We start from the raw sequence: 27,121 nt of genomic DNA, 5'->3' as shown, positions 1-27,121 counted from the left end.
CGGCTGGTCCCATGAGCCATGGCCACTGAGCCTGCGCATCTGGAGCCTGTGCTCCGCAACGGGAGAGGCCACAACAGTGAGAGGCCTGCGTACCGCAAAAAAAAAAAAAAAGAACCTATAGCAACACAGCGGAGCAAAAAAGGAGACTAACTGGACAGAAAGGACCACTGCGTAGATGACTTAGGGGACATACTTGGAGAAAGCCAGGAACACAGAAGGGTGGGAACTATCAGCATCTATCATGCAGTGGATGCCACCACCGTCCCCAGTGGCCTGCTCTCCAGAGGACACGGCAGAGTTTGCCAGGAGGGCCTCCACAACAGCCATGGACACCCCACAGCTTTCACAGTCGAGGACCCCACAGGGCTCACCACAGGAGGACCCCAGCAGCCCGCTCCACAGAGGACACTGGCAGCTTTCTCCATGAAGCTATCAAGAGCCATCTCCACCCAAATAAGAAGATGCTGCTGCACCCCACCCAGAAAGAGCTGCTAGCGTTCTGGCCAAAGACCAGGGCTGCCCCTCCACCCCAAACGCTGCATATGCCCCAGACCCCAGAGCCAGAGCTGCTCCATGGGCACCCAGTCACCAGTCCTGTGTGCTGCCCAGAGCCTTAGACCCTGGATCCACTGTTGCTCAGCAAGCACATGCTTTCCAGGCCTTGCCTCCACGGATGCTCCACGTGTGCCCATGCCTGAGACAGCAGGAAAAGCCTACAGGTACTATCATACAGCTAATACTATACTTATCTAACTAAGTGTAATATTAAGCGTTCTCCATCTAAGAGAACATCGCTAAATCACAACAATGTTTTACTAATTTCTTACTACTTTCATTCAATGTTGACCCTATACAGTGCAGTAAGGAAATAAAAAGAAGTAAATAACATACAAACTGGAAAATAAAAAGTAAAACATTCTTTATTCTCATGATTGTGTGTGTGTGTGTAGAAAATCCAAGAAAGTCAACAAAAAATACTAGTAGAGCCAGTGTGGTAGGTATTGTGGGTCATTATCAAATTCCAGTGATCTCTGCGAAATATAGCTTTTTAGACAAAAAAGTATACAGTCAGTTTGCTTCTAGCAGTAAATTTCATATCATCTTTGTCAGCATTTGTACAGGAAGAAATAACTCGGAAAGCGCTAGATGTTTGATTAGTTACCAGGCAATATACAAAATGTAAATTTTTTTTCTTATGATGATTCATTCTGAGCAAGTACTCTGAATTCTTATTATATAATATTTTTTCCATTTAACAATTGTTCATCTACATCATGGTATAATTCTCTATTCTGTGATGACCAGTTAGAATAAGATTTCTCTATATTTAGTAGGCATCATTATGACTTACTATATCAGATCACAGATAAGGGGTCAAGATACAAAAATCGATTGTATTTCTACATATTAGCAACAAACAATTGGAAAACCAATCTTCATAAAAACAACACTTTTTACAATAGTACCAAAACCTAAAATGTAGTTAGGATTAATATAAAATAAAGATATTAAAAATATGTTCATTAAACTACAAAACGCTACTTAAAGCATCATGGGTTGCAAAACACAATATTGTTAAGATATTAATAATCCAGAATTCATCTATAAATCTGACACAACCTCAATCAAAATTCTAGGAGGCAATTTTTTTTTTTAGAAATTGGCAAGCTGATGTTAAAATTTATATGGAGATGAAAAGGACTCAGAAAATCCAAAGCAGTATTGAAAAAGAATAAATGAAGTTGAATGACTTATATTACCTAATATATAAAGGTTTACTATAAACTACAGTAATTAATAGCATAAGGATAAACAGATTGATGTAGAAGAAATCTAGAAATGGAACTATATTATATTATCAACTCATTTTAAACAGAGATAGCAAATCAATGGAATGAAAAAATAATAATCTTTCCAAGAAATAATGATTTAAAAGAAAAGTTAGGTTCAAGGTGAAGATGGTGGAATAGGAGGAACTGGAGCTCAGCTCTCCTCACAAATATATCAAGAATACATCTACAAATGGAACAATTCACACAAAGCACCTGCTGAACACTAGCAGAGGACCTCAGACGCCTAAAAGGACAAGAAAAGATCCCCGCATAACCAGGTAGGATGAAAGAGAGAGAAGGAAGAAAAAGAAAAGAGGAAACGGGATGGGACCTGCTCTCCTGGGAGGAGTTGAAGGAGAGGAGAGGTTCCCGCAACTGGAGAAGCCCCCTCACTGGCAGGGCAATTAGCTGAGATAGAAGGGGAGCTGCGAGGGCTATCAGAGGAAAGTGCAGCAACCAGTCTGTGGCAGGCAAGACAGAGCGAGATTTACACAGATGGTCCATGCCACAGCCTGCAAGCCCCAGGGTGAAACGGGTGTCTGCCAGTGCCGGAACATGGGGTTTGGAGAGCAGACCCAGGGAGAGGAGGGCTGTTGGCTGCTCGGAGACAGCCTGAGGGGACAGAAGTGAGGAGCTCTGCAACTGGGAATGCTCTTGGAAGAAGCCTGGACCACCACAGAAGTGAGGAGCCACTGTTGAGTGATGCATGAAGGGCGGGTCTGCCATCACAGCCTCTCTCCCCACACGCCAGCCCATGCCACCACAGGCACTAGGAGGGGCTCCAACCAGAGTGAGCATGCGTGCCCCAGTTGTTTCCACCTTATCCCCCTCCCACCTGAGTGAGCACGCACGCCACAGTCAGTCGCTGCCCCACCCCCTCCCGCCGAAACAGGCCAGCATGCCCCCAGTTGCTGCCTTCGCTCCCACTCGCCTGGGCAGTGAGCAGATGCCTGAGGTAGCCCACATGCAGAGGTGGGGCCGAAACCAAAGCTGAGCCCCAGGGGCTGTGCAACTAAGAAGAACTGAAATCTCTCCTTGCAGCTGCACAAGCCACGGATTAACCACCACGATCAGCTTGGTAAACCCAGCACCTATAGAACATCTGAAGGGACAATGAGCGCTCCCACGGCTGAGACGGATCCAGCTTTAGCAGCTGTGGACTTTGTGGGCACGTACATGCAGGAGCTGGGCCAGGTCAAAGTCTGAGCTGCCTCCACAGTGCCCACAGCGGGTCCAAAGACCTACCTAGAGGTCTTGGAGTGTCTCCTGGGGAGGTGGAGGTTGGCTGTAGCTCACCATGTGGGCAAGGACACTGGTATCAGAGGCCCCAGAGAATTTTGTTGTTGTTGTTGTTGTTTTATTTCTTTTTTAAAAAATTTTCTGGGGTATTTTTTGTTTTGGGGGTTTTTTTTGTTGTTGTTGTTTGTTTTCTTAGTTTATTATTTATTGTTTTGGTTTTTTTGTTTGGTTGTTTAATTGATTTTTTTTTGTTTTCATTGGGGATTTTTTTTGGATTGTTTTTATGGTTTTTCTTGGTTTTAGTTTCTCTGTTTTATTTTGTTTATTTGGTTGCACAGCACAGCTTTCAGGACTTTAGTTCTCCAAACAGGGGTCAAACCCAAGCCCCCAGGGGGGAAGCACTGACTTATGGCTGCAGGACCGCCCAGGAATATTAATTGGCATGACCTCTCCTGGAGATCCCCATCTTGGCACCAAGACCCAGCCCCACCCAACAACCTGCAAGCTCCAGTGCTAGAACTACTCAGGCCAAACAACCAGCAAGACAGGAATACAGCCCCCCCATCAGCAGACAGGCTGTCTAAAGTCATACTAAGCTCCTGGACACCCCAAAACACACCCCTGGACAAGGACCTGCCCACCAGAGGGACAAGACCCAGCTCCACCCACCAGAGAACAGGCACCAGCCCCTCCCATCAGGAAGCCTACACAAGCCCCTGGACCAACCTCCACCACCAGGGGGCAGACACCAGAAGCAAGAGGAGCTACGATCCTGCAGCCTGTAGAAAGGAGACTTCGAACACAGTAAGTTAGATAAAATGAGATGACAGAGAAATATGTTGCAGATGAAGAAGTAAGGTAAAAGCCTCTCCTAAATGAAGAGGAAATAGGCAATCTAGCAGAAAAAGAATTCAGAATAATGATAGTAAAGATGATCCAAGATCTCGGAAAAAGAATGGAGGCACGGGTCAAGAAGATACAAGAAATGCTTAACAAGGACCTAGAAGAACTAAAGAACAAACAAACAGTGGTGAACAATACAATAACTGAAATGAAAAATACACTAGAAGGAATCAATAGCAAAGTTACTGAGGCAGAAGTACAGATAAGTGAGCTGGAAGACAGAATGGTGGAAATCACTGCTGCAGAACAGAATAAAGAAAAAACAATTAAAAGAAGGACAGTCTCAGAGACCTCTGGGACAACATTAATTGCAAGAACATTCAAATTATAGGGGTCCCCGAAGAAGAGGAGAAAGAGAAAGGGACTGACAAAATATTTGAAGAGATTACAGTTGAAAACTTCCCTAACGTGGGAAAGGAAATAGTCACCCAAGTCCAGGAAGTGCAGAGTCCCACACAGGATAAACCCAAGGAGAAACACATCAAGACACATATTAATCAAACTAACAAAAATTAAATACAAAGAAAAAAATATTAAAAGCAGCAAGGGAAAAGCAACAGATAGCACACAAGGGAATCCCCATAAGGTTATCAGCTGATTTTTCAGCTGATAACCTGCAGGCCAAAAGGGAGTGGCATGATATCTTTAAAGTGATGAAAGGGAAAAACCTTACAACCAAGAATACTCTATGTAGCAAGGCTCTCATTAGATTTGATGGAGAAATCAAAAGCTTTGCAGACAAGCAAAAGCTAAGAGAATTCAGCACCATCAAACCAGCTTTACAACAAATGCTAAAGGAACTTCTCTAAGTGGGAACACAAGAGAAGAGAACAAAAGAGGAAGGGAAGAAAAGAGACCGACAAAAACAAACACAAAACAATTAAGAAAATGGCAATAAAAACATACATATTGATAATTACCTTAAATGTAAATGAATTAAACGCTACAACCAAAAGACACAGACTGGCTGAATAAATACAAAAACAAGACCCATATATATGCTGTCTACCAGAGAGCCATTTCAGACCTAGGGACACACACAGACTGAAAGTGAGGGGCAAATGGAAATAAAAAGAAAGCTGGAGTAGCAGTACTCATATCAGACAAAATAGACTTTAAAATAAAGACTGTTACAAGAGACAAGGAAGGACACTACATAATGATCAAGGTATCAATTGAAGAAGATGTAACAGTTGTAAATACAGATGCACCTAACATGCACCTCAATATATAACGCAAATGTTAAGCCATAAAAGGGAAAATCGACAGTAACACAATAATTATGGGGGACTTTAACATCGCACTTACACCGAAGGACAGATCATCCAGACAGAATATTAATAAGAAAACACAAGCGTTAAATGAAACATTAGTTCAGAGAGATTAACTGATATTTACAGGACATTCCATCTGAAAGCAGCAGTATACACTTTCTTCTCAAGTGCACATGGAACATTCTCCAGGATAATCAGATCTTGAGTCACAAATCAAGCCTTGGTAAATTTAAGAAAATTGAAATAATATCAAGTATGCTTCCTGACCACAATGCTATGAGATTAGAGATTAAATACAGGAAAAGAAATTATAAAAACCACAAACACATGGAGGCTAAACAATGTTACTAAGCAATCGATGGACCACTGAAGAAATCAAAGAAGAAATCTAAAAATACCTAGAGACAACAAAAACACGACCATCCAAAACCTATGGAAGGCAGCAAAAGCACTTCTAAGAAGGAAGTTTACAGCAATACAATCTCACCTCAAGAAATAAGAAAAATCTCAAATAAACAACCTAACCTTATACCTAAAGCAACTAGATAAAGAAGAAGAAACAAAACCCAAAGTTAGTAGAAGGAAAGAAATCATAAATATCAGAGCAGAAATAAATGAAATAGAGACAAAAAAAAAACAATAGCAAAGACCAATGAAACTGAAAGCTGGTTCTTTGAAAAGATAAGCAAAATTGATAAGCCTTTAGCCAGACTCATAAAGAAAAAGGGGAGAGGACTCAAGTCAATAAAATTAAAAATGAAAAAGGAGAAGTCGTACACCACAGAATACAAAGGATCATAAGAGGCTACTACAAGCAACTAACCATAGCCCAATAAAATGGACAACCTAGAAGAAATGGACAAATTCTTAGAAAGATACAACCTTCCAAGATTGAAGCAGGAAGAAATAAAAAATATGAACAGACTAACCACAAGTACTGAAATTGAAACTGTGATTAAAAATCTTCCAACAGGCCTTCTAAATATGTCCTTCCACTCACTTCCTCCTCTTTTCTCTTGTCTGCCATCCTATGTGTGGTTGAATTTGCTCCTCGCCATGTCTTCTCACAAGACTTTCAGGATCAAGCGATTCCTGGCCAAAAATGAAAGCAGAATCGTCCCATTCCCCAATGAATTCGAATAAAAACTGGTAATAAAATCAGATACAACTCCAAGAGAAGACACTGGAGAAGAACTAAGCTGGGTCTATAAGGAACCGCATGTGACGTGTCACACATTTATGTGATCAAGGTCAATTGCATCTTAACGTATCAGAACATCACTAGTGTCTGGAACAGCTGCCTGTGTTTGATGGGAAAAATGGAATGGCTCTCTCCTCTTTTCTTGATCTTTCCTCATCACTGCTCACTGTGTAGCTCAGTAATAAATATGTGAAATCTTTTGTTGGAAAAAAAAAAATCTTCCGACAAAAAAAAGGCAAGGACCAGATGACTTCACAGGCAAATTCTATCAAACATTTAGAGAAGAGTTAACACCTACCCTTCTGAAACTCTTCCAAAAAATTGCATAGGAAGGAACACTGCCAAGCTCATTGTACGAGGCCACTATCATCCTGATACCAAAACCAGACAAAGATATCACAAAAAAAGAAAATTACAGACCCATATCACTGATGAACATAGACACAAAAATCCTCAACAAAATACTAGCAAACAGAATCCAACAACACATTAAAAGGATCATACACCATGATCAAGTGGAATCTACCCTAAGGATGAAAGGATTTTTCAATATCCGCAAATCAATCAATGTGATACACCACATCAACAAATTGAAGAATAAAAACCATATGATCATCTCAATAGATGCAGAAAGAACTTTTGACAAAATTCAACAGTGATTTATGATAAAAAAAAAAATACTCCAGAATATGGGGAGAGAGAGGACCTACCTCAACATAATAAAGACCATATATGACAAACCCACAGCAAACGTCATCCTCCATGGTGAAAAGCAGAAAGCATTTCCTCTAAGATCAGGAAAAAGTCAAGGATGTCCACTCTCGCCACTTTTATTCCACATAGTTTTGGAAGTCCTAGCCACAGCAATCAGAGAAGAAAAAGAAATAAAAGGAACACAACTTGGAAAAGAAGTAAAACTCTCACTGTTTGCAGATGACATGATAGTATACATAGAAAACCCTAAAGATGTTACCAGAAAATTACTAGAGCTCATCAATGAATTAGGTAAAGTTGCAGGATACAAAATTAATATAAAGAAATCTGTTGCACACCTATACACTAACAACGAAAGATCAGAAAGAGAAATCAAGGAAACAATCCCATTTACTATTGCATCAAAAAGAACAAATTGCCTAGGTATAAACCTACCTAAGGAGGCAAGAGACCTGTACTCCAAAAACTATAAGATACTGATGAAAGAAATAGAATACGACACAAACAGATGGAGAGATATACCATGTTCTTGGATTGGAAGAATCAATATTGTGAAAATGACTATACTACCCAAAGCAAGCTACAGGTTCGATGCAATCCCTATCAAATTGCCGATGGCATTTTTCACAGAATTAGAACAAACCATTTTACAATTTGTATGGAAACAGGAAAGACCCTGAATGGCCAAAGCAATCTTGAGAAAGAAAAACAAAGCTGGAGGAATCAGGCTCCCTGACTTCAGACTATACTACAAAGCTACAGTCATCAAAACAGTGTGGTACTGGTACAAGAACAGATATATAGATCAATAGAACAGGATAGAAAGTCCAGAAATAAATCCACACACTTATGTTCACCTAATCTACAACAAACGAGGCAAGAATATACAGTGGAGAAAAGACAGTCTCTTCAATAAGTGGTGCTGAGAAAGCTGGACAGCTACATGTAAAAGAATGAAATTAGAACACACCCAAACACCATACACAAAAATAAACTCAAAATGTATTAAAGACCTAAACGTAAGGCCGGATACTATAAAACTTTTGAGAAAAACATAGGGAGAACACTCTCTGACATAAATCGCAAAAAGATCTTTTTCAATCCACCTCCTAGAGTAATGGAAATAAAAACAAAAATAAACAAATGGGACCTAATTAAACTTAAAAGCTTTTGCACAGCAAAGGAAATGGTAAACAAAAGTAAAAGACAACCCTCAGAATGGGAGAAAATATTTGCAAATGAAGCCACCAACAAGGGATTAATCTCTAAAATATACAAACAGCTCAGGCAGCTCAATATCAGAAAAAAAAAAAAACCAATCAAAAATTGGGTGGAAGATCTAAATAGACATTTCTCCAAAGAAGACATACAGATGGTTAAAAAGCACATGAAAAGATGCTCAATATCAGTAATTATTATAGATATACAAATCAAAACTACAATGAGGTATCACCACACACAGGTCAAAATGGCCATCATCAAAAATCTACAAACAATAAGTGCTGGAGAGGGTCTGGAGAAAAGGGAACCCTCCTACACTGTTGGTGGGAATGAAAACTGGTACAGCCACTACGGAGAACAGTATGGAGGTTCCTTAAAAAACTGAAAATAGAGCTACCATATGATCCAGCAATACCAGTCCTGGGCATATATCTGGAGAAAACCATAATTCAAAAAGATACATGCACCCCAATGTTCACTGCAGCATACTATTCACAATAGCCAATAGCCAGGACATGGAAGCAACCTAAATGTCCATCAACAGAGGAATGGATAAAGAAGATGTGGCACATATATACAATGGAATATTACTCAGCCATAAAAAAGAACAAAATAATGTCATTTCCAGCAACAAAGATGGACCTAGAGATTGTCATACTGAGTGAAGTGGGTCAGACACAGAAAGACAAATGTCATACGATATCACTTATATATGGAAGAGGTTACAAATGAATTTATCTACAAAACAGAAATAGAGTTACAGATGTAGAAAATAAACTTATGGTTTCCAGGGGGTAAGGGGCAGGGGAGGGATAAACTGGAAGATTGGAACAGACATATACACACTACTATATATAAAGTAGATAACTAATAAGGACCTACTGAATAGCACAAGGAACTCTACTCCATACTCTGTAATAGCACATATGGGAAAAGAATCTAAAAAAGAGTAGATATACATATACGTATAACAGATTCACTCTACAGTACACGTGAAACTAACAGAATGCTGTAAATCAACTACACTCCAATAAAAATTTTTGAAAAGTTTAAATAAATAAAAATAAAAGTTAAATCAAAACCTCAGAGAAAAACAGGAAAATATGTGGATGACTTTGGAGTAGGCAAATACTTCTTAGAAAAACTATAGAAAAAATTTGATGAACTAAACTTCCTCAAAATTAAAGTTTTCTTATCAAAAATCACCATTAAAAATGTACATGGGAAACTGCATATTGGGAAAAAATACAATACTTATATCTTAAAATGCATTTGAATATAGAACGTATAAATTACACATATAAATAATAAAAAGGCAAAAACCCAATTAAAAATGGGCAAAGATGTGAACGAACACTACAAACGGAAAATATATATATTCCATATATCATATATGTAGTCAATAAGCAGCAAATAATGTGCTCAACATCTTTGATATCAATCATGATAGAAATGCAAATTAAAGCCAGAATCAACTACCATTTTACATTTACATTTACATTTACATTTTACTAAAATTAAAAAGACTCACAACATCAAATGTCACCAAGAACATGGAGCAACTGAAGTTCTCATGTTGCTGGTAGAGATAAGAAGTAGTATAATGTCTTTAGAAAACAGTGAGCAGGTTTCTCATAAAATTAAGCATACAGCTACTCTTAAGACAGCAGTTCCACTCCAAAATCTTTACTCAGGAGAAACAGAAACATATATTTACAAAAAGACTTATATATGAAGCCTCATAACACCTCTATTCATAATAGAAAAGAAACCTAGAAACAATCCAAGTGTCCATAAATATGAGAATGTAAAAACTATCTGTAGAATACTCATATGATGAAATACTTCATTTATATGAAGTTCAAGAACAGGTAAAATTAACATATGATAATAGGAAAGATAACCATTATTGCCTTAAAGGAACTGACTGAAAAGAGATAGAAAAGAACTTACTGAGCTGATGAAAATTTTCTACTCTTTAATTGAAGTGAGGATTACATCAAAATATACACTTCAGATCTATGAAGTTCACTTTACATAATTATATCCCAATTTTTAAAAGTTCGTTGTTAATGCTGCTAGTAGAAATATGATATCTGAAAGGTAAATCCATATCCACGTTATGTCTCTATTCCAATGAGAGGAAACTGCTGCCCTTTATATGTTGGGAGAGATCTAACGTCATCAAGTTGGCACAGTGGCTGGCCAGTCTGTCACAGCATTGTGCTATATCAGAATCTGAATTTTGGCCCATTGCTGTTGACTTAGCCCATGGTTGTTAACCAAGCAACAAAAGTAATCAGATCATCTTGCTGAGGGAAATTCTATTTTTGAACCCACACATGGTCTCCATCCCTGCAGCCATAAACTCTTTGTACGTGGATTCGCTATGAAAGTACTAGGGTACCTGGGAAAAAATGCTAGCATTCACAGGACAGATAATGTTATTTATCTGATTATACATAGCCTCCTCTATGTGGCATGCCCTGTGTTGAACTTTACATGCAACACAAAATCTTCACATTCCCTGCTTTACCTGACAGGCACAACCACATACACCTTCTCTAGAACTTCTTGTTATTAATTTTTTAATATTATTTTTTTCAAGTCCTAATTAATTGCACATGATTAGTCACTGTCAAATATCAATACTGCCTCTGAATTTCTCTCTTTCGGACAAAGTAGGAAACCACATACACTGCTAGGATTCTACACAATAAGAGAATTTTCCTACATCATTTTTCAAAAACACCTCTGAGAGAGGTTATAATTATGCGGAGGGAATCCACTTCCAAATGGTGTCAAATACAGAGCAGACTCATCTGTACCAGGCCTTAATTTTTTCTTCCTCCAGCAACTAGTTATAGTAAACTTCCCATAAAGCCATAGAAATGCATTAAGACTCTCAGATTATTCAATAGAGGGGTTCTCAAACTAATATTTGACAAGAATTAGCCAAGTTGCTAAGACAGTAGATCTTAAATGTTCTCACCATGAAAAAGAAATGGTAATTATGTGACATAACGGATGTTTAGCTAACACTATGGAGGTAATGATCCTGAAATATATAAAAGTACCAAATCAATACGCTGTACAACTACAACTTACACAATGTTATATGCCAATTGTATCTCAATAAAGCAGGTGGTTGAGGAGACTTAAACTTACCTGAAACTACAAATCTACTAGAAGAAAACATAGGGAGAAAGCTCTTGGAAACTAAACTGGACAAAAATAGATAAGTGGGACTGCATAAAACTAAAAAACTTCTCAGCAAAGGAAACAATCAACAAAGCAAAAATGAAACCTACAGAATGGGAGAAAATATTAGTAAACCATATATCTGATAAGGGATTAATCTCCAAAATATATGTTACTCATACAGCTCAATAAAAAAGACAAATAATGAGATCTAAATATAGCACAGGAGGGGCTTCCCTGGTGGTGCAGTGGTTGAGAGTCCGCCTGCCGATGCACGGGACACAGGTTCGTGCCCCGGTCCGGGAAGATCCCACGTGCCGCGGAGCGGCTAGGCCTGTGAGCCATGGCCGCTGAGCCTGCGCGTCCGGAGCCTGTGCTCCGCAACGGGAGAGGTCACAGCGGTGAGAGGCCTGCGTACCGCAAATAAATAAATAAATAAATAAATAAATAAATAAAAATAAAAATAGCACAGGACCTAAATGGACATTTCTTGAAATAAAAGACATACAAATGACCATCAGATACGTGAAAAGGAGCTCAACATCACTAATCATCAGGGAAATGAAAATCAAAACCACAACTCACAGCTTTTAGGATAGCTGTTATCAAAAAGAAAAAGATAATAAGTATTAACAAGGATGTGGAGAAAAGGAAACTTTTATATACTGTTGGTGGGAATGAAAATTGGTACAGCCATTATGGAAAACAGTAGACAGCCTTCTCAAAAATTTAAATGCACTACCTTATGATCCAGTAAGCCTATTCCTGGGTATACATATGCAATGAATATGTTAAGTAGATGACTGTGGCAATTACTTCACAACGTATATGTATATCAAAACATTACGTTGTACACCTTAAACATATTTTTCTCATTTATACCTTAATAAGCTCAAAAAACTAAAAATAGAGAGCTAAACAGAATAAAGAATTTAAATATATATAATTGTCCATTGTCTTGGTAATGTTAATAAAAATACTGAGCACCAACTACATAGATGTTACAATACAATACCTTTTCCATATATGCTCTCACAACGTGCATCAAGATCTTGGCAGCCTCCATCAAAACAAAAAGCTTTTCCTCCTTTACATTTGTGTCCATTGTGTATAGTTATATCAGCCGGACAGCTTCCTGAGCTTCCATTACAAACCTCAGGAACATCACATTCAGGATGCGCAATGGGCCTACATACAGCACCTGCTTGCATAAGCTAATAGAAATTAAAACATAAAAATTAAAGCATTACATATAAGGTTGTTGTGTTCATCAATATTTATTTTAAAATTGCTCTAATTCTATTTATAGTTTGATGATGTACTTATTCATTAATGTCTCTATCTTCTTGTTATAAAGCCTTATGATAATCATATTGAAAAAAATTGAATGTTATCAACCAAAACAGGAGATAAGACATATGTACAAGGAAAAGGATAACAAAAATATGATATAATGAGAGCCCAAGTTTTGTTTGTGCTTTGGTAGAAGGGAGAAAAAGTAGCTTTTAGCTTGGGATAATTATTCCTTTGGGGCAAAAATTATGAAATTTAGATAATTTCCAAATAAAATATACTTATTCAAACCATAGTTTTTAAGTATGCAATATCTGTAATTCTATGAAAATGTGAAACCTAAATAACTGAGAATGAACAGTGGGAAACCAAAGAGTGATTAAAAGAGGCAGGTCAACTACTGAAGTCTCAGAAAAGAAGGAACCCAATTGTAATTTTTCTCCTGAATTATCCTATGGTTAATTAACACTTTCATGTATACTATTCTGAAATTTTATATAAAGAATCTTAACTGGGCATTTATCTCATACTTTTTAATTGATGACTTCCAGTTCACACTAAAAAGATTATGGAGGTAAGAATTAACCACGATAAGATTCCAGGAGAAAAATAACATAAAACCACATCAGTCAAAGGATAGTGAAGAACACAGAACACTGGCAGATTGTTCAATAGAGGGGTTCGCATGTGACGAATCTGTCACACATATGTTGGAAGAGCTGAAAAGTAAAACAGGGGACAGGAATCAACATCTTCACCATATAAGCTAAAATGTGACATTTAAGTCAAATGTTCTTTGTATAACAAATTCATAGTTTAAATTTTGTGCTAACACGTAGCATTTGGAAAGTGTTACATCTAGTGAGTTTCATTATTTATGCATTTATGGAAAATTGCTGTATCTTTCAGTTACATACTTACAGATACCCATTACAACCTAAAATATAACTTTTATTCACAAAAATATAAATATTGGGGGCTTCCCTGGTGGTGCAGTGGTTGAGAGTCCACCTGCCGATGCAGGGGACATGGGTTCGTGTCCCATTCCGGGAAGATCCCACATGCCGCGGAGCGGCTAGGCCCGTGAGCCATGGCCGCTGGGCCTGCGCGTCCGGAGCCTGTGCTCCGCAACGGGAGAGGCCACAACAGTGAGAGGCCCGCGTACCATTAAAAAAAAAAAAAAAAAAAGGATAAAATAAATGAAAACAGTCCCTTTTAGTGGTGATCTTCTGTATCAAAAAATTCTGTAATAGCTCTCAGTCAAGACTTAAAAACAGTAGGACATTTTAAAAATAGAATAAAGGAATTCTGTTGAACTAGAGTAAAAGAAAAAAAGACTTAAAAACAATAGCATCATTAGGGAGAATAATGGCATTATAAGGAGGCCTCAACATCCAACTATAACTCATAAAATCAGAAACATCATGCTGAATTTAGTATTTTTTTCTTTACATGAAAGGTCATTTACTTTTACTTAACAGCTAAGTGTCTATGTGTTCTAAAGTATCCAAGACATAATTCATTATATACTTAGAAGATAGTAATAAACTAAAATCTTACTTGACAGTTGTTGCAGCATGAGCCTCTATCACACTGTGTATTTGGTTTCAGCACACAAGTTCGAGGATTACAACAGCTATCAGGTCCACATTGCTATAAATGAGTGGAAGGCACAAGTAAAAATACATCATGGAAGTAATATAAACTTTGTCAGGAGCTGTGCTTATTTTTTTATTTGCGGGGTAAAAATACGCATGCTGTCAACATTTACAGATTTTTGCATCTCTAAACAATTACAATACTAAGGTGCCATTTTTACTTCAGGTCACAACAGAGTAACTGGTACCTTACTAATTCTTATTCAACTAGAAAACTGGGCAAAACATATAAAACAACTTTTTAAAGAAACTGAATAATAGAACAGAGTGTAGAATGGTAGTTACCAGTGCCTGAAAGGTGAGAGGAAAGGGGAGACACTGATCAAAGGGTACAAACTTTCAGGGCTTCCCTGGTGGCGCAGTGGTTGAGAGTCCACCTGCCGATGCAGGGGATGAGGGTTCGTGCCCCGGTCCGGGAAGATCCCACGTGCCGCGGAGCGGCTGGGCCCATAAGCCATGGCCGCTGAGCCTGTGCGTCCGGAGCCTGTGCTCCACAATGGGAGAGGCCACAACAGTAAGAGGCCCGCGTACCGCCAAAAAAAAAAAAAAAAGGGTACAAACTTTCATTTATGAGATGAGTTATTTCTCAGGATCTAATGTACAGCTTGATGACTACAGTTAACAATACTGTATTGCATACTTGAAATTTGCTAAGAAGTAGAAGTATTTTCACCAAACCAAAAAATGATAACTGTGTGAGATGATGTATATGTAAACTGGTTTGATGCAGGAATCATCTCACAATGTGTACATATACGAAAACATCGCATTGTATACCTGTACACCTTAAATATATGCAGTTTTTATTTGTTAATCATACCTCAGTAAAGCTGGGGGAAAAAAGGGTGGGTAGAGTTTAGACCCACTGCAAAGTTAGAGAGAACAGTCCCCAAGACTGTCCTCATTTCTTTCACCAATCTCAAGTTCAGTGGATTCTCAAAACCACCCTCAGGTTTTATAAAATTTACTGGAAGAACTCACAGAACTCACTGAAAGCTGTTATACTCACAGTTATGGTTTATTATATGGAAAGGATACAAATTAAAATCAGTCAAGAGAAAAAGCACTGAGGACAGAATCCAGGAGTAGCATTAAACATGGAGCTTCTACTGCTTTTATGCCATGGAATCGCAGCCATATTACTCTCCCAGCACTGATATGTGATGCTTCCTAACTCATTCTATGAGGTCAGTATTAGCCTAATATCAAGCCCAGACAAAGTAACATTACATATCAATAAATCTGTAGACCTCATCAATAAATCTACAGATCAATCAATCAATAAATAGATCTCATAAACATAGATGCAAAAATCCTCAACAAAAAATTAGGAAATTGAATCCAACAATGTGCAAAAATAATTATATACTACAACCAAATGGGATTTATCACAAGTATGCAAGGCTGGTTTATTATGCAAACATCCATTAATATAATCCATCATACTGACAGGCTGAAGAATAAAAATCAGTGACCATAAAAATTGCTGTAGAAAAAGCACTTGACGAAATCCAAACGCACTTATACAAAATGTTAGCAAACTAGGAATAGAGAGAACTTCTTCAATTTGGTAACATCTAGAAAAAAATCTGTGGCTAATATCACAGTTATGGTGAGAAACTATAAGCTTTCCTACTAAAAAAGAAACAAGGCAAGGATGCCCCCTCTCACCACTCCCTTCAGCATCTTACTGGAAGTCCTAGCTAATGCAATAAGACTAGAAAATGAAGTGAAAATATACAGGTGGGAAAGAAACAAAAACTATTTTTATCCATAGATTACATGACTGCCTATGTAAAGAAAATACCAAATAATTAGCCAAAGAACAGTAACAGTAAAAGCCTCCTGTGACTAATAAACAATTATAGCAAGGTTGCTGGAAATTGTTTTCCTTTATACCAACAATGAAAAATAAAAATTTGAAATAAAAAACACAATACCATTTGCATTAGCACCAAAACAATGAAGTACTTGGGAACAGTCCTAACAAAATTTTACAGGATCAATATGAGAAAAACTACAAAACTTGATGAAGAAAATCAGAGAAGGTATAAATAAATGGAGAGATAGTCCATGTTCATGGATAGGAAGACTAAATATTGTTAAAATGTCAGTTCCTCGCAACTTGATGTAGAGATTCAGTGCAATTACAATAAAAAAAAACCCAGCAATTATTTTGTGGACATAGTCAAACTGATTCTAAAGTTTATATGGAAAGGCAAAAGACTCAGAGTAGACAACCTAATGCTGAGGAAGAGAAGGAAGAAGAAAAAGAAGAGGCAGAAGAGGAAGAGGAGGAGGAAGAGGAGGAGGAAAATTGAAGGACCAAAAATACCCAGCTTCAAAACTTAATAAAAACTATAATAGTGGCAGTGTAGTATGCACAAAAGAATAGACAACGAGCTTAGAACAAAATGGAGACCCCAGAAACAGAACTACATAGAGATAACAAAACCTTTGTTAATGGAGTAAATGCAACTCAATGGAGAATTATCAATAAATGGTGTTGGAACAACTTGGGCATTCACAAGGAAAATAATGACTCTAGACACTGACCCTACACCTTTCTCACACACACACAAAAAAATAATAACTCAAATGGGTCATAAGCCTAAAACTAAAATCCAAACTATAAAACTTCTAGGGGCTTAGATTTACAGGGGTAAATCTCCTCTTAAGTGCTCTTCCACAATAAATAAATAGGAATAATACCAATATTAAACAAATTCTTTCAGAAAGTAGGGGTAAGGGAGCACGTTCCAACTCATTTTATGAGTCCAGAATTACCCTGACACCAAAACCAGAAGAAAAGATTGCAAGAAAAGATAAAACTACAGACAATTCCCTTGTTAAAATAAGTGCCATAATCCTGAACAAAACATTGGCAAATTTTAAATTTATATATATACATATAAATTTATATATATTAAATAACCCAAGTGAGGCTAATTTCAGGACTGCATGATGGCTGGGTTAGCACTCAAAAACCAATGAATGAAACGTATCATATTAATAATAGAATAAGTGCTTCCCTGGTGGCGCAGTGGTTGAGAGTCCGCCTGCCGATGCACGGGACACGGATTCATGCCCCGGTCTGGGAAGATCCCACATGCCGCAGAGAGGCTGGGCCCGTGAGCCACAGCCACTGAGCCTGCACATCCGGAGCCTGTGCTCCACAATGGGAGAGGCCACAACAGTGAGAGGCCCACGTACCACACACACAAAAAAATAATAATAATAATAGAATAAAAACAGAAAATTCATATGATCAGCTCAATAGACACAGAAATACTTGGCAATATTCAACATTAATTCTTCATTAAGAATTCTCAGCTAAGATTATACTTAATGGAGAGAAATTGAAAGCATTTCCCCTAAGATCAAGAACACGGCAATAACGTCCTCTCTCAATATGCCTATTCAGTTTAGTACTGGAAGACCTAGCTAGAGCAACTGGTCAAGACAAAAAAAAAATTAAAGTCATCCAAATAAAAAGAGAAGAAGTAAAACTGTGGTTATTTGCTAATGATATGATCCTACATACAGAAAATCTCAAAGAACCAGTCAAAAAACTTTGAATTAACCAATGATTTCAGTAAAGTGGCAAGATACGAAATCAACATACAGAAATCAATCACATTCCTTTACATTAATAATGAAGCGTCTGACAGAGAAATTAAAAAAAAAAAAAACCATCCCATTCACAATAGCATGAAAAACAATAAAATATTTAGGAATAATTTTAACCAAGAAAGCGAAAGATCTGCATAATGAAAACCACAAAACTCTGCTGAAGGAAATCAAAGAAGACATGAAGAAATGGAAAGATACCCCATGTTCATGGATTGGAAGAATTAATATTGTTAAAATGGCTATAGTACCCAAAGCCACCTACAGATTCAACATAATCCCTGTAAAAATGCCAAAGGTATTTCTCACAGTAATAGAGAAAACAATCCTAAAATCTGTGTGGAAACTCAAGACTCCAAATTGTGATTCTGAGAAGAAAAAAAAAAAAAAAAAAAAAAAAACTGGGGCTATCATGCTTCTGACAAAGCCATAGTAATAAAAACTAAGTGTGTGTGAAAGCACAAAAGATCCCCAACAGTCAAATCAATTTTGAGAAAGAAGAACAAAGCTGAAAGTATCATACTCCTTGATTTCAAATTACAGCTGGTCCTCCATATCTGTGGGTGCTCAATCCATGCATTCGACCAACCTTAGATTGAACATATTCAGAAAAAAATCCAGAAAGTTCCAAAAAGCAAAACTTAAATTTGCTGCATTCTGGCAACTATTTACATAGCATTTACATTTTATTTACAACTATTTACATATCATTTACATTGTATTAGGTATTATAAGTAATCTAGAGATGATTTAAAGTATATGGGAGTATGTGGGTAGGTTATATGGCATTTTATAAAAGGGATTTGAACATCCATGGATTTTGGTATACCTTAAGGGTCCCAGAACCAATCCCCTGTAGATATCAAGGGATGACTGTTTCCTACAAAGCTACAGTAATCAAAACAGTATATTTTGTTTCCTACAAAGCCACAATAAGCAAAACAGGATGGTACTAGCACAAAAACAGACTCACAGATCAATGGACCAGAACTGAGAGTACAAAAGTAAACCCATACATACGCAGACAATAAACTTACAATGAGGGAACAAAGAATATACAATAGAGAAAGGAGAGTCTCTTCAACAACTGCTGTTGGGAAAGCTGTACAGTCACATGCAAAAGAAAGAAACTAGACCAATACCTTACACCATACACAAAAATGAACACAAAATGGATTAATCTGAATATAAAACATGAATCCATAAAATTCCTAGAAGAAAAAATAGGCAATAATCTCACTGATATCAGTCTCAGTAAGGTTTTTGTGGAACCCACTCCAAAGGCAAGAGAAACAAAAGCAAAATAAACAAACGGGACTACATCAAGCTAAAATTCTTCTTCACAGCAAAGAAAACCATCTCAAAATGAAAAAGCAACTTACTGAATGAAAATATATTTGCAAATCATATAACTGATAAGGGCTTAATATCCAAAATACATAAAGAGCTTATACAACTCAATAACAAAGTAATAACAACCTGACTAAAAACCGGGCACAGAAACTGAACAGACATTTTTCCAAAGAAAACATATAGATGGCCAACAGGCACATGAAAAGATAATCAACATAACTAATTATTAGGGAAATGCAAATCAAACAACAATGAGATATCACCTCACACCTGTTAGAATAACTATTATAAAAAAGAAAAAATAACAAACGTTGGAGAGGATATGGAAAAAGGGAACCCTAGTACACTGTTAGTGGGACTGTAAATCAGTACAGCCACTATGAAAAACAATGGTGATTACTCAAAAGATTAAGAATTGCCGTACAACCTAGCTATTCCACTTCTGGGTATTCATCCAAAAAATACAAAAACACTAGTTAGGAAAAATATATGCCCTCCTATGCTTATTGCAGCATTATTTATAACAGCCAAGATGTGGAAACAACCTAAGTGTCCACTGATGGATGAATGGACAAAGAAGACCTAGTATACATACACAGTGGAATACTTGCTCATCCATAAAAATAATGAAATCTTGCCTTTTGCGACATGGATGGACCTTGAAGGTATTATGCTAAGTGAAATAAGTCAAATGAAGGAAGACAGATACCATATGATTTCATTCATATCTGAAATCTAAAAACAAAACAAACAAATGAACAAACAAACAAAAAACCACACACACAAAAAAGCCAACAAAATAAAACCAAAAAACCTCTTAGATGCAGAAATCAGATTAGTGGTTACCAGAAGGGAAGGGGGTTCGGAGGTAAGAGAAACAGGTGAAGGGAGTCAACTATATGGTGATGGATGGTAAGTAGACTTGTGGTGCTGATCACTATGTAGTGTATACAGATGTTGAATTATAGTGCTGTACACCTGAAACTTATATAATAAAACAAACAAACAAACACCAGTATGGTACTGGGACAAAAATAGACATGTAAACCAATTAAACGGAATAGAAAGCCCAAAACTAAACCACGGCATATATGGTCAACTAGTATTCGACAAGGGAGTCAGGAATAACCAATGAGGAAAGGATACTCTCTTCAACAACTGGGAAAACTAGAGAAACACATGCAAAACAATGACAATGACTACTATCCCACATTACCCAGAAAAATTAACTCAAAGTGGATCAAAGACTTAAACATAAGGTCTGATACCATGAAACTCCTAGAAAAAAATGTAGGGAAAAACCTCATTGATACTAGTCTTGGGTATAAATTTTGGAGTGTGATGCCAAATGGACAAACAACAAAAGAAAAAACAACAAATGGGACATCAAACTCAAAAACTTCTGCACCTCAAAAGAAACAATTATCAAAATAGAAAAAAAACCCTACATGATGGGAGAAAATTTTTGCAAACCATATATCAGATAAGGGGTTAATATTCAAACTATATAAAGAACTTACTCAATTTGTTAACAACAACAAAAAAACACTCCAATTTAAAAAGGGGCAGAAGAACTAAATACACATTTTTCTAAAGACATACAGATGGCCAACAGGCACATGAAAAGATGCTCAACATCACTAATCATCAAGAAATGGTAATCAAAACCACTATGAGATACCACTTCACACCTGTCAGAATGGCTATCACGAAGAAGACAAGAGACAACAGGTGCTGGCAAGGATGTGGTGAAAAAGGAAGCCTTATACACTGTTGGTGGGAACGTAAATAGGTCCAACCAATTGGTCCACTATGGAAAACAATATGGAGGTTCCTCAAAAAATTAAAAATAGACCTACCATATGATCCAGCAATTCCAGTTCTGGGTATATACCCAAAGGAAATGAAAACAGAATTTCAAAGAGATATATGCATTTATCACAATAAATCTTGGCTATTTACAAAAACCAAGATATGGAAACAACCCAAATGCCCATCAATGGATTAATGGATAAAAAAATTTGGTACACATACACAATGGAATGTTATTCTGCCATGAAAATGGAAGCTATCCTCCCATTTTCAACAACATATGTGAATCTTGAGCACATTATGCTAGCGAGATAAGTCAAACAGAAAGACAAGAACTGTGTGATATCACTTACATGTGGAATGTTTAAACCTGTGAAAAACAGAGTAAAGTACTGGTTACCAGAGGTTGTGGAGGCAGAGGAGTAAGAGTGATGGTATTTAAGGGTACACACTTGTATCGAGCAATAAATAAGCCATAGAGATCTAATGCACAATATAATGAATATAGATACTAATATTGTACTGTAATTATGTAATGTAATAAATATCACTACATCAGCAATCATATAACAATATATAAATGTATCACAGTAACACACTGTACAACTTAAGCTTACAATATTACACTTAAATTTATTCAATTTAAAAAAACTCTTAGTTAACTAGAAATAGAAGGAAATTTCCTCAATATGGTAAAGGGCATCTATTTTTGAAAAAAGCTTATTATCTAATATCATATTTAATGGTGAAAGTCAGAAAACTATCCCCCTAAAAATAAGAACAAAGCAAAGAAGGCCACTCTCAGCACTTCTAATCAGCACTAGAATTCAGAAAAGTCCACTGTAATTTTTATACTATTGTTAGTATGAAATTGTTAAATAAAATTTGTTAAATTTTATTTGTTAATTGTTATACAATTGTTAATACAATTGTGATACAATTGTATACAATTGTTAAATAAATGATACAATTGTTAAATAAAATTTTTAAACACTATCAAAACAAGAAATCTATAGAAGAACTAAAGAAGATCTGAATAAGTGGAGAGATACACAATGTGCACAGATTGGCAGACTTAATATTGGTGAGAAAAGTAATTCCCCCCAAATTGATGTATGAATACAACACAATTCGAATCGAAGTCCCTACATTCACATGCCTGTTCTCCAATTTACATGGAAATAAAATGGTCCCAGAATAGTAAAGCTATTCTGGAAAAGAGGACCAAAGTTGGCTGATTTACACACAATGTTTTCAAGACTTACTGAAAAGTGCATTAGTTAAGACAGTGTGGAATAGGCATAAGGACAGACAAATAAACAGAAAAGAATTCAGGGAAAGATGCATATATATGGTCATTTATTATCATAGGAACAGGTGTTAACTGTTCTCTAAATGTTTGGCGAATTTACCTGTGAAGCCATCTGGTCCTGGACATTTTTTGTTGGTAGTTTTTAAAAATATTATTACTGATTCAATATCATTACTGGCAATTGGTCTGTTCATGTTTTCTGTTTCTTCCTGGTTCAGTCTTAGGAGAGTGCACATTTCTAGGAATTTGTACATTTCTTCCACGTTGTCCATTTTACTGGCATATAGTTTGCAGTAATCTTATGATCCTTTGAATTTCTGTGGTGTTGGTTGTAGCTTCTTTTCCATTTCTGATTTTATTGATTTGGGTTCTCTCTTTTTCTTGATGAGTCTGGCTAAAGGTTTATCAATTTTCTTTATCTTTCTCAAAGAACTACCTGTTATCTTCATTAATCTACCTTTTTAGTCTCTATTTCATTTATTTCTGCTCTGATCTTTATTATTTCTTTGCTTCTACTAACTTTAGGTTTTGTTTTTTCTTTTTTTAGTTACTTTAGGTGTAAGATTAGGTTGTTTATTTGAGATTTTTCTTGTTTCCTGAGGTAAGCTTGTATCACTAAAAAACTTCCCTCATAGTACTGCTTTTGCTTTGTCTCATTGATTTTGGTTCATTGCATTTTGCTTTCATTTGCCTACAGGTATTTTTTTAATTTCCCAATTTATTTCTTCAGTGATCCATTGGTTGTTTAGCAGTATATTGTTTAGCCTTGACATATGTCTGTTTTCTGTACTTTTTTTCTTGTAGTTGATTCCTGGTCTCATAGCATTCTAGTCAGAAAAGATGTTGGATATGATTTCAATTTTCTTAAATTTACTGAGATTTGTTTGGTGGCCTACCATGTGATCTACCCTGGAGATGTTACAGGGCACCTGAAACAATGTGTATTCTGTTGTTTTGGTGTGGAATGTTCTATATTTACTTCTATTAATTCCATCTGGTCCTATGTGTCACTTAAGACCAGTCTTTCCTTAATGATTTTCTGTCTGGATGGTAAGTCCATTGATGTAAGTGAGGTGTTAAAGTCTCCTACTATTATTGTGTTACTGTCCATTTCTCCCCTTATGTCTGTTAATATCTGCTTTACGTATTTAGGTGTTCCTATGTTAAATGCATATATATTTACAAATGTTGCATCTTCTTGGATTGATCCCTTAATCATTATATAATGTCCTTTGTCTTACAGTCTTTGTTTTGAAGTCTCTCTTGTCTGACATAAGTATTGCTACCTCAGCTTTCTTTTGATTTCCATTTGCATGGAATACCTTTTCTGATTCCCTCACTTTCAGTCTGCATGTGTCTTTAGATCTGAAGTAAGTCTCTTGTAGGCAGTATATATATATATGGGTCTTGTTGTTTTATCCATTCAGCCATTCTGTTTCTTTTGATTGCAGCATTTAGTACAATTATATTTAAAGTAATTATTGGTAGGTATGTACTTACTGCCATTTTGTTAAGTGCAGGATACAAAATCAATATACAGAAATTTGTTGCATTTCTTTACACTAACAATGAATTAACAAAAGAGAAATTAAGAAAACAATCCCATTTAGAATTACATCAAAAAGAATAAAATATCTAGGAAGAAATCTAACTAAGGAGGTAAAAGACCTGTATTTGGAAAACCATAAGCCACTGATGAAAGAAATTGAAGATGACACAGATGGAAAGATATACAGTGTTCATAGACTGGCAGAATTAATATTGCTAAAATGGCCATAGTACCCAAGGCAATCTATACATTCAGTGCAATTCCTATCAAAATATTAATGGCATTTTTCACAGAGCTGTAACAAATAATTCTAACATTTGTATGGAAACATAAAAGAGTGCAAATAGCCAAAGCAATCTGAAGAAAGAAGAACAGAGCTGGAGGTACCATACTCCTTGATTTCAAACTATAGTATAAAGAAACAGTCATCAAAACAGTATGATACAGGCACAAAAACAGCACATAGATCAATGGAACAGAGTAGAGAGTCCAGAAATAAACCCACGCACTTATGGTCAATTAATCTTCAACAAAGGAGGCAAGGATATACAATGGGGGAAAGACAATCTCTTTAATAAGTAGTGCTGGAAATCTGGACAGCTACATTAAAAGAATAAAACTGAAACATTTTCTTAAACCATATATTAAAATAAACTCAAAATGGATTAAAGACATAAATATAAGACCAGAAAACATAAAACTCCTAGAAGAAAACATAGGCAGAACACTCTGACATGAACTGCAACAATATTTTTTGGATCTGTCTCTTAAGGCAAAGGAAACAAAAATAAACAGATGGGACCTAATTAAACTTAAAAGCTTTTGTGCAGCACATGAAACCACTGACCAAAGCAAAAAACAACTTATTGAATGTGAGAAAATGTTTGCAAATAATATGCCTGATAAGGAGTTAATATCCAAAATATATAAACAGCTCATACAACTCAATATCCAAAAAACAAATAACCTGATTTAAAAATGGGCAGGAGACCTGAATACACATTTTTCCAAAGAAAACATACAGATGGCCAATAGGCACATGAAAAGATGCTAACAACACTAATCATTAGGGAAATGCAAATCAAAACCACAATGAGATATCAACTCACACGTGTCAGAATCACTATCATCAAAAAGATCACAAATAACAAATGTTGGCAAGTAAGTGGAGAAAAGAGAACTCTCGTACACTGTTTCCCACTATGGAAAACAGTATGGAGGTTCCTCAAAAAAAACCCTAAAAATCAAGCTACCATATGATCCAGCAATTCCACTCCTGAATATATATCCAAAGAAAACAAAAACATTAATTCAAAAATACACATGCACCCCAATGTTCATAGCAGCATTACTTACAATTGCCAAGATGTGGAAGCAACATAAGTGTCCATCAACAGATGAATGGATAAAGAAGACGTGGTACACATATACAATAGAATATTACTCGACCATAAAAAAGAATAAAAGTTTTCCATTTGCAACTACATAGATGGCCCTAGAGGGTATTATGCTTAGTGAAATAAGTCAGACAGACAAAGACAAGTACTCTATGTTGTCACTTATATGTGGAATATAAAAAATAAAACAAATGAATGAATATGACAAAGCAGAAACAGATTCCCAGATATAGAGGTCAAACTACTGGTTACCAGTGGGGAAAGGGAAGAAGGGGAAGATGGGGTAGGGAATTAAGAGGTACAAACTACTATGCATAAAATAAATAAGCTCCAAAAATACATTGTACAGCACAGGGAAATATAGCCCTTTTTAAAATAACAACTTTAAATGAAGTACAGTCTATAAAAATATTTAATCACTATGTTGTATGCCTAAAATTAACATAATATTTAAAATCATTGATACTCAATAAAAGAAAAAGATATATGCACCCATATGTTCACTGCAGCATTATTTACAATAACTAAGATATGGAAGTAAACTAAGTGCCTATCAATAGATAAATGCATAAAGAAGATGTGGTACATATATACAATGGAATATTACTCAGCCATAAAAAAAGAATGAAATTTTACCATTTGTAAAAGCACGGATGGACCTAGAGGGTATTATGTTAGGTGAAATAAGTCAGACAGAGAAAGACAAATACCTTATGATTTCACTTTTATGTGGAATCTAAAAATATAACAAATGAACAAACATAGCAAGACAGAAACAGAGTTATAGATACAAAGAACAAACCGGTGGTTGCCAGAGGGAAGGGGTTTGGGGGGAGGAAAGAACTAGGTGAGGGAGATTAAGAGGTACAAAATTCTAGCTGCAAAATAAATGAGTCAGGAGTATAATATGTACAGTGTGGGGAACATAGTCAATAACTATGTAATGTCTTTATATGGTGACATATCATAACTAGACTTATCAAGATGATCATTTTGAAATGTATAGAATATTGATTCACTATGTTGTGTAACAGGAATTAACACAGTGTTGTAGGTCAATTTAAAAAATGAAAAAAAATCTCTACCTGAATTGTACCAATGCTTGTGTACATTTGCAAACATTCATCCACCTGTATACTTATATTTGTTGTATTCTATTGTATGCAGGTGATGCCTCCAAGAAAATTGATTTAAAAATAGATGAAGAGTAAAAAGGGAGGACTTGTTCTACCAAATGGTGAAACATAATATAAAGGCACAGTATTAAAACAATGTGATATGAGTACAAGTTTGTTCTGACCCATGCATGTATCCAATCCTAATATCATTTCTATCTTATGATCGTGAACATTTATCATATTTGCAGTACTGCTGCAAAAACAACTGTCTAGAAGCATTACACCCTGGACTTTTTGCATTCATTATATTTTCTCTAGGGCTTCTCTATCAAGTGAGTAATCAAACTCACCCAATGTTCAGACTGTAACTTTAACAGTCTTCCCTCCCCATACTGCTGATTCCATTGTGAGGCA

At 36.2% G+C, this 27,121-nt stretch overlaps 1 protein-coding gene and 1 pseudogene across 1 annotated transcript in view; one reads left to right on the top strand and one right to left on the bottom strand.

Annotated features, from left to right (window-relative positions):
• The window catches only part of ADAM32 (ADAM metallopeptidase domain 32), a 167,006-nt gene that overhangs the window by 63,452 nt on the left and 76,433 nt on the right, over positions 1-27,121 (bottom strand). Inside the window, exons 13-14 of the mRNA XM_060291569.1 lie at positions 14,439-14,531; positions 12,601-12,799 (exon numbers count right to left, since the gene is read on the bottom strand). Of these exons, the coding sequence (XP_060147552.1) occupies positions 12,601-12,799; positions 14,439-14,531 (292 nt within the window). The remainder of the gene's footprint in view (positions 1-12,600; positions 12,800-14,438; positions 14,532-27,121) is intronic.
• LOC115840610 (large ribosomal subunit protein eL39-like) lies at positions 6,305-6,459 on the top strand (annotated as a pseudogene).

This window comes from Globicephala melas, chromosome 21 (assembly GCF_963455315.2).
Source record: "Globicephala melas chromosome 21, mGloMel1.2, whole genome shotgun sequence".
Classification (NCBI taxonomy): domain Eukaryota; kingdom Metazoa; phylum Chordata; class Mammalia; order Artiodactyla; family Delphinidae; genus Globicephala; species Globicephala melas.
This window is presented reverse-complemented; position numbering and strand designations above follow the sequence as displayed.